Source organism: Rana temporaria, chromosome 1 (genome assembly GCF_905171775.1).
Source record: "Rana temporaria chromosome 1, aRanTem1.1, whole genome shotgun sequence".
Taxonomy (NCBI): Eukaryota; Metazoa; Chordata; class Amphibia; order Anura; family Ranidae; genus Rana; species Rana temporaria.
Window position 1 is genome coordinate 243,232,231 of NC_053489.1, and position 13,508 is coordinate 243,245,738.

Genomic DNA, 13,508 nt, shown 5'->3' on the forward strand with positions numbered 1-13,508 from the left:
TGGAAGATAAATGCAAGCAGTTTAGTTAGGAGTGATTTGAAGAGGTGAGCATTGGGTTGAAGCATGGTTTAGGTTTTATTCCTATCACGTATACAGCAAGTTATGTACCAGTGTTGTGAGCTCCTCCACATCATTTATCTCCTGTAGCCTTCCTGCCAACGTATGCAGAGCCCGCTGCTGTTTCTCTTCCCTGAAAAGAAAAATGGTCCATGGATTATTAAAACATCTGCTGAGTAACAAGGGTAGCATGAACATGATGCACGTTTAGTTAAAAGATACACTTAAAGCGGGGTTCCAACCACAATTAGCATTTTTTAAATGTATGTCCTTTCATCATGCGTTTTTATAATATAAATCCGGTCACTTACTATTTTACAATCCGCCGCTGCTCCGCATAGTTTATAAAACTATCTTTTTTGAATAACTATGTCCACACCGTTGTCATTTTGCTTGTGGGCATTGTGAAGCCCACAAGCACTTACTTCCTGGAAGTCTTGGATGGGGAGTGATAATTGGGTAGCGCACTGCATCCTGGGAAATGATGACACACATTTCCCAGGAGCATCAGAGGGAGATGTCAGAATCCTAGGTGATTCCAAAGACAGATTTCGTGGGACTGCATAGCAACAGGCATTTCCAGATGAGTAAACTTTTTATTTTTTTATTATTTTTTTTAGGTCTAATGAGCACAATAATGAAAAAAAAATTGATGTTGGAAACTCCACTTTAAGTAAACATAAAAATGTGCCTTTAATATGATTCAGAGAACACAACCACATGGCCACCATATTCGGGAAATTAACTATAGCTGCCACAAATCCAGCCCTTTCCGTTTATCGTTTTCAACACTGCCATCTCAGAGAGCATAGTACGGCACGGAAGGATGTGAAAAATAGTTGCAGTTCTATGAAAAAGGCACTGTAGTGCATCCAAGCCAAAAACTGAAGATATTGATTGTAGCTCATCATTCATGGTGGTGGCTACATTCTTTTTTATTCAGGGTTCCTTTGCTTTATTTTTTACCTCATGACCCTGCCATTAGCATGCTTTCCGTCGTAGGGCGACAATGCTTATTGTATCTATGGAGGAACAGCATTCTCACCTTAGGCTAGGAAGGATGCCAACTCCTCAGAACAAATCCCCCTCTTCATAACCTGGGAAAGGGGGTGCTCTGTAGTACAACAAGAGCTAGCCGATAAAAGCTAGCAGAGGAAGAGAGTACAGGAAGTTATGAGCTCTCTAGCATAAGTATTCTTTGCACTTCAAAACCTTATCAGTTGTATATTTAACAGGCCAAAAAGGCAGACACTGAGGGTTCGCATGTACTTTAAGTGAACTTTGCCGATTTTGCATATTTTTTATGTTTTGTGAATAGCACTGCCAATCCATTAACTTAAAGAAGAACTATGGGCAAAGCGTCTCTCTCTCTCTCTCTCTCTCTCTAATTTTGGATAGAATAAAGGCGTGTTATAACCCTCATTGGCCTTTTTTTTGCCACTGGTGTCTTATTAAAGGAGATTTCTCTTCACTTCCTGTCTCAAAGCCAAAACAAGAAGTGAGAGGAAATCAATGCAAATTAGGGGAATCCCCAGGCCATCAAACCTAGTGTTCCCATTCGAAAATTTCCCCTCCAACTTTTCTGGGGATAACCCAAAATTTTTAATTTTCCTCTACTTTTACTTTTAATGTGAATGGTAAACAAAACAGGGGATGGATCTCTCCAATGAGGCTCAGACAGAAATACAAAAACGGACAAGTGTTCTAATCCCTCTTTTCAAATCATAAAAAAAATAAAAAAAAGGGGAGAAGACCTTTCAGGTGATTGGATACTATAAAAAAAACATTACCAAATCGTATTCTGAAAAAATTAAATAAAAAGCCCACTATGCGATATTGGGTGATGCCAATTATAAAAGTTACTACATGACTTATAGTATAGATTCATAGTTCTATCTGCCCTCATGAAAACAGAAGTCTTTCTGATCTCTGGTTGGCTTAGAGCAACCCCTGCTAAAAAAAGTTACGATATCTACAACTCTTGATACATTAGTGTGAGGTCAGTGGGAAGAATGCTCCCTACACTTGTGGTCATTGGAAAGCATTACCCCCTTGCAAATAGCTAAAAAGATCAATGGCGTCAGTGGGAACTTATCCAAGAGTCAGAAACTGCTCATTGCTCAAGGACCCCTAGCAACCTCAAAAGGAACCCTAATGTTCCATGGAACCCTGGTTGAGGAAACCCTGGTTTAGAGAATTGCAGAAATATCTTTATATTATAGGCCATGCCAAACTGAGGAGTAGTCGGAGGCGACTGCCTTGAGCACTTTAGCAGAGGAGGGCTCAAAAAGCTCATAGTCTTTAGAAAACTCCCGGCCTTGTAGTAAAGAAATGAACTTCTAACAAACAATGCTCAAAATCTGGTACATCTCTTGTTTTTATCAAGCCATCTATGGCCAGCCTATGTGCACTGAGGCCCTGATCTGGATCTCTGAAGTTTTGGATGCTTAATCCTTTAAAGATCAATGGCAACCTGTTGGCCACGAAGAGGACGCTAGGGAGGTATGCTTGCTCCTTCGTCTCCTAGCTGGCCGCTACCTTGACTCCTGGACCTACTGCACACACAGGGAAGCAGGAGAAAAAAATGGACATAAACAAAAATGATGGTAGGGGAAAATAAATATCTTACTACATACACTACACTAGATACAGTGATTTTTCAGGTATCCAGGCAGCCAAGGGTGCTGCATTTGTGCAAATACAATAGCCAACAATGGAGATTTGTCCATAGGGGAATGTATTGATATTTCTCTTGTTGCAGGATGAGCAGGCGAAAAATCAAACTGTATGGGGCGGTTTGATTTGCTTTCACGCTAAAGAAACTGTTCTAATGCATCTGTTGGAAACGATGTACCTACTAAGCTTATTCTTTAGTTTCAAAACCCCCCAAAAAACTGTCAGAGCCTAGTTGATTTATACATTCATTATCAAGAATGTCAGCAGCATAGCAACACTGAAAAGGTAAAAACAATGGTATAAGCCACATATAGTTAAAGATTTACCTTCAGAGCTGCCAGGGAGATTTTCATTGTGCAGCCTTGCCTTGCTCTACACAGCCCTTGCATGAAAAGGGCCAAGACATATCTAGAGGCCACTTCACATATGTGCTGCTTACCCCAATCATTCATAGGGATGGGGGGCATGCTACAAGGTATGGCTGCAGCTGGCATGAGTAGAGGCCCAGTTGCAGAAAATGAGTGAGCAGCATGAATGCATGCAAGGACCTGGATTTAGAAAGGGGTTATGTGCAAAGGATGAGAGTCTCTGAGAAGGGCTGCACAATAAAGATTGCAGGAGGGTGACAGCAGGTAAGCATCTTGCACTTTTCCCCTCCCGGGAGAAGACCATTGCAGATTCCCATGTCGGCACCGTCTGTGTTCATGGGGAAATTTCTTTAGATAAAGCTTTCCAATACAAGGATGAATTACGCCAACTCATTTACTTGCGGGTTTAAATTTGAGCATCAGCTCTAAAGCTCCGTAAACAGGGATTTTTTTTATTTTTTTTTTTTTTAATTGATGAGAGCGGAAAATGTGACAATTACCCCAACTGCTGGCTAGAATTGACTGCAACATCTTGGATTATGGAATATCTAGCAGAGAAAAAGAAAAAAAAAAAAAGAAGGAGAGAAGGGGGGGGGGGGGGGGGATTTCTGACCAAAAACTACTGAACTACTGACCTGCCAAACAGCATTTGCAGGAGGAGGGCAACCTTGATTTTTTTGTACTGCGTTTGGTCAATATTTCACCCCAAGGAGTACATATTATGCCATCATAGAATTCCTGTTAGGCTCTATTCTTTTGCACTGTGCTATAAATCTGACAGTCATGTTGTGCAGGAGATTACAAGGAGCTAATACAAAGATTAACTTTAGGTACTTACATTCATTTTATTAAAAAAAAAAAAAAAAAAATGAATGAATGAATTGGATAAAATGGCAAATTACCGGTCTGCAGTTCCGTTTAAGGGTTTTTACATTTTTGAATTAAAAAAGGGAAATCACCCTTCCCACTATCAATGCATTTAAAAAAAGTATTAAATGTTTTTAAAAAGCACAGGGGGAAATGCATTTTAAAAAAGTGTTAAGAGAAACATTGTCTTAACTGGAGCATAGCCAATCACTTTTTTAAGCGGTGTGGAAAAATTGAAAGCTAGAAGCTGATTGGCTGCTATGGACAACAGAACCAGTTAAAACAGAGTTGGTTTAAGACACCAATTAGTATGTATGTATGCAATTTATTTAATTTTTTTTTAGATAGTGGAACCTCGTATTGCGATTAACAAACGTTTAGTAATACAAAAAAACGAACTTGGTTTGCGAGTGTTATCTCACAAAACGAGCAGGATTCAGACCAAAGCGGTGTGCAGTACCGCGTTTGGCCAGAGGTGGGGTGTGTGTGTGTTTTTATGTGTAATATATATATTTATTATATATTAAAAGTAAAACTACAGTTAGAGGTAAAACCCACAAAGCTTGCTTACTACATGTGTAAGTTCTGCTTCCTGCTTAGTAATATACACAGTGACGGTACTACAATATTCCGGTCTCTGAATGCAAGCCTATGGGTCAGTAAGAGGACCACTTAAGGAGCGATACCAACAGGACTACAAAAGGCAATAAAATGTGGAACAAGCATGTAAAATGTTCACTTTTTAAATATAAATACCCCTGTAATACACAAGCTTAATGTAGTCTAGTAAAGTTAGTCTGTAAACTAAGGTCTGTTTTGTTAGGTTGTTAGAGCATTTAGTTAGTTTATAATCTAGAAATAGACCATGGCCATCTTAAGTGTGGGCATCATGAAGCCAGACTTTATGACTTCCTGGATTTCAGCCTTGCAGATCTCGCACATGCTCAATGCTGCACAAGCGATGTAATAGGTTTCCATAGCAACGGGAGTGTCAGAGGAAGTTGCCGCCCCTTCTCTATGCAAATAGGCCATTTGCAAGGACTACTGGGATACATGATGCCTATCCCAGAAACCCTTGCAAATAGCCTTGTGACTTAATAGCCTAGGCTAATAAGGAGGAGGAATTAATGAAGGACTACAAAATAAAGGTATTTACAAGCAACAAATTAAATAAAAATTGTCCATTCTGAACACTATGAGATTAGGGCATGCAGCACAGACAAACATAAAAAAATGAGTGGAACTCCACTTTAAAATATTACTTTCTATTATGTTGCAATTAGTCAATTCTTACACTTACAATGACTATGGCTTCCCTTTAATGAAGGACCACTAGAAAACAAAGACATTAACTAACCCAGGCTGATTCTCTTTGTCCTCTTGTCCTCTCTCCGATCTGAAGCGTTTAGAGGCCAAGGCTTCCTCACATCTCTCCAACTCTTTGTTGCGTAATTCTCGAATCGCCGAGCGGATCTCCCGCCTCTCCGCCAGGTCCAGGGTCACCTCCAGCTACAAGTGAGGAAGAGATATACATAAGCTTGCGCCAAAAGTGAAAATGTGCATCGGCTTTTGAAGGATTTCTACAAAGTAAATTGTTAAGAAAAGCCTGATGCGGGGTGACTGGATAAAGAACTACTCAGACTTTCCATATTCAAAACAAACAAGGCCTTTAATTTCAACAATTTGTTTATGGAAAACCGGATTTTCAGCCCATGACCACATGGAAAAAAAAAAAAAAAAAAGTTTAACCCGGCTGTTGATAAATTATCTCGGGCCACCTGCGGAGCAAAGCAATAAATGAGATTGCACAATTATTTTGCTTCCTGCAACAAAGCAGCTGGGCATGAGGGGTTTGTCAGATTCTGTGTCACATGCTGGCAGATTATATGCTTTTAAAAATAAAATAAAAAAAAACACACAAACACACACGACTAAGCAAAGGCTTAGTTCACCGTTCTTTACATTAGTCAGAGAACTGAACCCTCCAAGGTAAATAGGGAATCCAATGCAATTTAATACAGCAGGGCCACAGAGAATGCTGCAAAGCCATTTCTATTACTTGCCCAAAGCAGTGCCGAGAGAGTGCCCAGCATTAAAATAGTCATACATGACCCAAGGAACTAGGCATAGTTACAATCGCACTCCGAAGAGGTTAAAATATGAGAATCTACACTTTAAGCGACTTTAAACAAGCCGGTATATTAGTAGGTGTCAAGGCACTCAAAGGGTTTGTTGACCGTAAAAAAAAAAAAATATTAAATTATATATATATATATATATATATATATATATACACACACACACACACACACACATATATACATACACACACATATACATACACACACACATACATATATACATACATACATACATATACATACATATACACACACACACACACACCCTTAGAGCACGTCATACAGCAAAGTGCTCGTACCGTGTCATTTGGCCCCCTGTAATACCTGGATGATCCTGCCAGTTTCTGCCCTTCCATCTCTGCACTGACTCCCATATATCAGGGCTGCTGAGCACCGACACCAGAGTCATCCGTAGCCTACTGTCTCTCACCCCTCCCCTCTCTGCCTGACAGCACATCGATCCTCTCCTGCTCGAAAAAAAAAATTATTTTTCTTCTATAGTTGCCTCTGTTACATACAAGGTGTTTCCCAGCACGTCCCCCTGCAGCTATCGCATTGGGAGAGGAGACCAGCGGGCTGTCAGCTGAGCGCTCTGAAGTAAGCCATCATACATTTAAATAAAAAGACATTCACTGGGGGGCCTAGGAAAAAAAAAAAATGTACATTAACGCTTTAAGGCATACGTTCCGAAACAGGGCCCCCAGATCCTGCCCCCCCCCCCCCACCCCTTATGTGAATGAGTATGGGGTACATAGTGCCCCTACTAGTCAACAAAAAGTGTAAAACGTAAATGAAAATAAATAAAACCCAGCACAATTTTTATTTTTAATAAAAGGAAAAGTACCCCAAAAAGGCCTAGTATGCCTTGGTGGGGGGCCCCACGCCAATTTTTGGTTTTAATTGCTGCCATTCTTATTTTTACATTCAATCATCAGTGGGGAAACCCGCTGACAGCTGATGAGTCATTGGTTAAGGACGGGGCTGCCGCTCCTCAACAATCAGCTATTCCTCACACAGAATTTGAAATCGGTCGCTCAATTTTCGAAACTAAAATAAATGTTTCCATTCTGCACATGTCTAATGACTTTGTACAGCACGAAAAAAAAAAAAAAAAAAAAGGATCACATTGATCAAAAGCCAAAGACGCAACAAGTCACAGTCATCCAAAGTCGTATCAGAATCTAATCAAGTTGCAATGGAAATCGTACAATTAAGCCGCACAAGGTAAAAAACCTGAGCGCAACTCCCCCCTATAAAACTTAGCAGAGCCATATTCAGCTCTGAAAAAAAAAAGTAGCGTCCCTCTCTCCTAATTGGCTCAGACACAGCAGTGGGAGTCATTAGCTCCCATTGATGTCAATTAGACAGTGAGAAGGGAGCAGGGCCGAGTTGCACTCTGTCTATTGACACACAGAGCTGGCTTGGGAGTGATCCTGCATACGAGCCCCTAGGCAGCTTGCTATGGTGGGCACTTGGTGAGGGAGGAGCCAGGAGCGCTGACAGGGGATCCAAGAAGAGCAGGATTGTGGCTGCTCTGTGCAAACCATTGCACAGAGCATGCAAGTATCACCCGTTTTCTATAAAGAAAGAATTTTTTTTTTTACGTTTATAAAAACATTTTAAACAAGTGAAGGACAAAGGACTGGCCTGGTAAATGCGCCTTTGAAAAGCATTCGGCAGTGTGCGCCCCCATATTCCTACGTGGCAAGGTTCCTTTAAACTGGGAGGTCAGGCATTTCTTGTAGTTATACTACAATCAGGCATTTATAAATGCAAATAGTGAGAGTTTTCAAGTTTGCTCCTATATCATTCTCCTGTAATCTCCTGCACAGCAGGCTGTGGCAGGGAGGGACAGTCCTATGAGCCAATCCGCTGAAAGCACATGTACCGACTTAACATGCGGACCAGAAGAGGAAGAGTGTTGATCTAGTCCAGTGGTTCTCAACGTTCCTAGTGCCGTGACCGTTGATAAAATTTCTCAAGTTTTGGGGACCCCTAACAGTAAAATTATTTTCGTAGTTTGGGTTGTCAACACCCAAGGCAAGACAAGTAATTTGCACCCCTAACCCACAAGACATTTAGCTCTCCCCAAGTCCCTTCCACTTGTACAGTATTAAAACCCCTTATAGTACATTTTCGGATGTACTACTCTTTGTTCTCCTTTCTTTCCCTTTTATCTCTCTCTATCCAAATTTCTTGTTTTTTTTCCCCATCCCTCTCTAGCCGTCTTTCTTGTTCTTTCTCTCCCTTTTTCTTTGTTCCACCCCTCTTTTCCTCTCCCTTCCATGTATTCTTTATTTGTATTCCTTCTCTTACTCCTTGGTGGGATGAGTGGATTAGGTGCTCTTGAACAAGGTCAACTACTGATCTGAGAACTTTTGTGAGGACTTTTAATGGCAACTATAATCACAGGTAGTGTTACTCACTGTGCCTCCAACTTTGTGGCATCTCGTAGCAGTGGCACCTATGCCGGAATCAGGAGATGGGGTCTCCTCCAGCCCCTCCCACTTCACATTGCTCACCAGTCAGCTGACCTCTAGCCTCTTCCCCCACCCCCACCCATGCCGTGAACTGAATGGGCGAAGAGGCCGAGTGGGAGGCCATGGGCTCCAGGGACAGCCCAGCTGGGCGGCCCACAAAAAGGCAGGGAGAGTGGTGCGGGCTTCAAGAACAGCCCAGGATTCGGGGACCCCTGGGAAATCATAATTTGACCCCCGTGGGGGTCCTGACCCCCAGGTTGAGAACCACTGATCTAGTCGGTGTGCTGCATTAAAATCACTTGGCAGATTTGAAGTGCGGGGGGGGGGGGTGTTCGCCTAGCTGTGCTGCTGCAGTGGAGGTCAATAACCCAACTATGCTGTCTGGCAGGGGTGATTGCATCATGCCGATTTGATAGAAAAATTATTTTGGTGGTGAACGTGCTCTCAAATATGTATTAGACCCCCATACATGCGATTTCTGCAGATTTTTGTCTTCAGGTTTACCAAAACGAATTATATTATATTATATTATATTATATTATATTATATTATATTATATTATATTATATTATATATATATATATATATATATATATATATATATATATATATATATATATACACAGGTCATTCTCAAAAAATGTGCATATTGTGATAAAGTTCATTATTTTCTGTAATGTACTGATAAACATTAGACTTTCATATATTTTAGATTCATTACACACAACTGAAGTAGTTCAAGCCTTTTTATTGTTTTAATATTGATGATTTTGGCATACAGCTCATGAAAACCCAAAATTCCTATCTCCAAAAATTAGCATATCATGAAAAGGTTCTCCAAACAAGCTCTTAACCTAATCATCTGAATCAACTAATTAACTCTAAACACCTGCAAAAGATTCCTGAGGCTTTTAAAAACTCCCAGCCTGGTTCATTACTCCAAACCGCAATCATGGGTAAGACTGCCGACCTGACTGCTGTCCAGAAGGCCATCATTGACACCCTCAAGCAAGGGGGTAAGACACAGAAAGAAATTTCTGAACGAATAGGCTGTTCCCAGAGTGCTGTATCAAGGCACCTCAGTGGGAAGTCTGTGGGAAGGAAAAAGTGTGGCAGAAAACGCTGCACAATGAGAAGAGGTGACCGGACCCTGAGGAAGATTGTTGAGAAGGACCGATTCCAGACCTTGGGGGACCTGCGGAAGCAGTAGACTGAGTCTGGAGTAGAAACATCCAGAGCCACCGTGTACAGGTGCCGCATTCCCCAGGTCAAGCCACTTTTGAACCAGAAACAGCGGCAGAAGCGCCTGACATGGGCTACAGAGAAAGTACTTTTTTCGGATGAAAGCAAATTTTGCATGTCATTCGGTAATCAAGGTGCCAGAGTCTGGAGGAAGACTGGGGAGAGGGAAATGCCAAAATGCCTGAAGTCCAGTGTCAAGTACCCACAGTCAGTGATGGTCTGGGGTGCCATGTCAGCTGCTGGTGTTGGTCCACTGTGTTTTATCAAGGGCAGGGTGAATGCAGCTAGCTATCAGGAGATTTTGGAGCACTTCATGCTTCCATCTGCTGAAAAGCTTTATGGAGATGAAGATTTCATTTTTCAGCACGACCTGGCACCTGCTCACAGTGCCAAAACCACTGGTAAATGGTTTACTGACCATGGTATTACTGTGCTCAATTAGCCTGCCAACTCTCCTGACCTGAACCCCATAGAGAATCTGTGGGATATTGGGAAGAGAAAGTTGAGAGACGCAAGACCCAACACTCTGGATGAGCTTAAGGCCGCTACCGAAGCATCCTGGGCCTCCATAACACCTCAGCAGTGCCACAGGCTCATTGCCTCCATGCCACGCCGCATTGAAGCAGTCATTTCTGCAAAAGGATTCCCGACCAAGTATTGAGTGCATAACTGAACATAATTATTTGAAGGTTGACTTTTTTTTTATTAAAAACACTTTTCTTTTATTGGTCGGATGAAATATGCTAATTTTTTGAGATAGGAATTTGGGGTTTTCATGAGCTGTATGCCAAAATCATCAATATTAAAACAATAAAAAGGCTTGAACTACTTCAGTTGTGTGTAATGAATCTAAAATATATGAAAGTCTAATGTTTATCAGTACATTACAGAAAATAATGAACTTTATCACAATATGCTAATTTTATGAGAATGACATATATATATATATATATATATATATATAAAAAATGGAGGTTCTAATTTGTATGCAATCAGGCAGGCCCTACATGGTTTTGGTAAATCTGAAGACAAAAATCTGCAGAAAAACAAGTAGCGTGTATGGGGCCTTTAAAACTGTATTTACAGGGTTGCCTGGAATTCAGCTTTATTGCTATTAAACCTGACCTTTTAAAAAAAAAAAAAAATGCACAAACTGAAGATCTGCAGAAAGAAACCACAAAACAATTTGTCCCGACATGTAATAAGCACCAGTGAAAGTGGCTTTCTAAGAATTTTTATCTCCTGAACATCTTTATTTGGAGCTTCAGGCTGTCATAGCGAGAGCACGATTCTTTGCAGGGGAAGTGGAGTGCTGCAAAATATGGCAGGATGTGGAATGCAGACAAAAATAGAAGAACAGAAAAATAAATAAAAAAACAAAAAAGTAAAAAATAAAATAAAAAATTAAGTCTGTACAAGACGTTAAAGCTGGCCAACAGTTTGTTTTTAGGTCTACTTATAGATCGGCTAGGGAAAAAAAGACTTGGAAACAAATCAGTGAATGTTATGGTTGATTCCCCCTCACTGATAAGTCTGTGGATTTCAAGTCATTATGCAAGAATTATAAATAAACTGTACAAAAAAATTCTACCAAAATAAGCAAACAAATCAATTCACCATAAAACCCACAGGGAGCGAACAGAATGACTGAACATGGAACATTCATATCCCATCGTGAAGATCTTATCTCAATTATTCTTTGACGAATCTGTAAAAGTTTGGGAGAGATTCAAAAATCTATGACAAAATAAATAAAATAATGAGATACAAAAAAACTGTTAAAATTGACATCTCGTGTGCCTTTGCATAATATGTGCCTTTAAGAACTGTCGCTCCAGGACACAGCCATGCACGTCTCTTGTATGCCCCACCTAGGGTGGCAATAAGAGGTGGAAATATGGAGGGTGGGGGCGGTGGAGAGGACTTTATAAACTTTAATTTCTCCAATCAGAGAATGTCTAGTGCCAATAAAAATAAAAATACAAGGTGTTCTCTGAATGGTGGGGGGTACCAAGCTAGCAACCCCTTGTGTTCAGAAGGGAAGCTGCTGGAGCAGGACCCAGAAGATCACTGTAGGATAGATAGGATAGACCATTGCAATTTTTCAAACAAGATCATTCCTGGCATTTCACTTATTATATATTAAAATATTCACATATTTTAGCTTCTAGTACAACCAGGAGAAAGTCTGCCGATTCTACTGGAACTCTTGAGTTCTTGTAACTTTCTGTGCAATAATGCTTTAAACAATTTGAGAGATCATCATTAGCTTTCTCATCCATCTACCTTGAACTACAAAATCCCTCCCACCTAAAGAAATGGAAATGAGGGGCGAACAACATGCTTGTAGTCTAAAGCTGGCTACAAATTATGCAATTTTTTTTGTTCAGTTTCCTTTAGATTTACCTTTAAAGTGAATGTAAACCCTCCATACACCCAGTGAAGTGAAGTGAAGAGCCTCAGATGATACACAGAGGTGAACCAAATCTCCCTACATAGGTTTTACATTTACATCTGCCGTCTTCACATATACATCTGCTGTCTTCACATATATGTACTGTTTAGAAAGTTGAGATTTTCTCTTCCTGGTTAACACAGAGTGTGATAGCTGGGCACACAGCCAAGATAGCTACATTTTCTGATTGGAGGAAAGGCACACACCCCCTCTCCACATAGGCAGAGACTCTCAGAGGTGTTTCGTAATAGGACCAGCTCCCTGCTAATCTATTTTAGCAACCTCCCCCGACAGAAGATTCAGGCTGCTTTTGTCTAAAAAGTTTAGGCTGATAACAGAGGAACAGTTGGGAGAGAGCTATGGGACTTGGCTCATTGAAGAGAGATAACAAAATACTGCAGATATATGTGCCCAGCTCAAATATTATGAATCATATTTACATCCAATTAAAACTATATAGTGCTAAGGCATGCCTAATTGCATGCATACAATTTGAAAGGGTTTTAGATTTACCAAAACCATTTAATGAGGTCAAACCTAAAAGGAAAAATATATATCATTTGTCTCTTCCCCCCCCCCCCTTTTAGGGAGGGGGGACAGGATACCCGTCTTTGACCGATACCCTGTTCCCACTTCCGGAAGCCACGGCTATTGACATCACCGCTCGGCTCCTTCCTCCTCCCCCTGTCTCTGGGCCAGAATGAGAGAGGCACAGAGCACAGTAGGGTTCCCGGTGTGAAGCCGCAAGGCTACACTGCCGGGTTCCCTTAACCTACAGGTGATGAAATAATCAGCTGCAGTGCGGACGTCGCTGGACTCCAAGACAGGCAAGTGTTCCATTATTAAAAGCCAGCAGCTGCAGTATGTGTAGCTGCTGGCTTAAATTTTTTCAGTGGCGGGCAGACCTCTGCTTTAAGTTCACATCTATGCGGGTTTCAGGCAATTAATGCGTTTTTAAACCTGAGTTTTTGCATGAATTTTTCTTTTTTATTTCTCTTTCTCAGAATAGCTGGTTAAGGAGAGGGCCAGGAAGTTGGCTGCTGTGTCCTTAATAACCGATGAGTCATCAGCTGTCAGGGGGGGGGGGGGTTCCCTGCTGACAGCTGACTGTAAAATAAATAAAAAAGGAAAGAAGAATTGCAGATATTAAAAAAAAAAAAAAACCACACACACACACACACACACCACAAACAAAAAAAACACAAACACAAAACCGCTATCC

General features: G+C 40.9%; 1 protein-coding gene across 3 annotated transcripts in view; it reads right to left on the reverse strand.

Moving 5' to 3' along the window:
- The window catches only part of SMTN (smoothelin), a 218,487-nt gene that overhangs the window by 120,918 nt on the left and 84,061 nt on the right, over window positions 1-13,508 (reverse strand). For all 3 annotated transcript variants that reach the window (XM_040352229.1, XM_040352210.1, XM_040352219.1), the window contains exons 2-3: window positions 5,326-5,477; window positions 109-190 (exon numbers count right to left, since the gene is read on the reverse strand). In XM_040352229.1, the coding sequence (XP_040208163.1) occupies window positions 109-190; window positions 5,326-5,477 (234 nt within the window). The remainder of the gene's footprint in view (window positions 1-108; window positions 191-5,325; window positions 5,478-13,508) is intronic.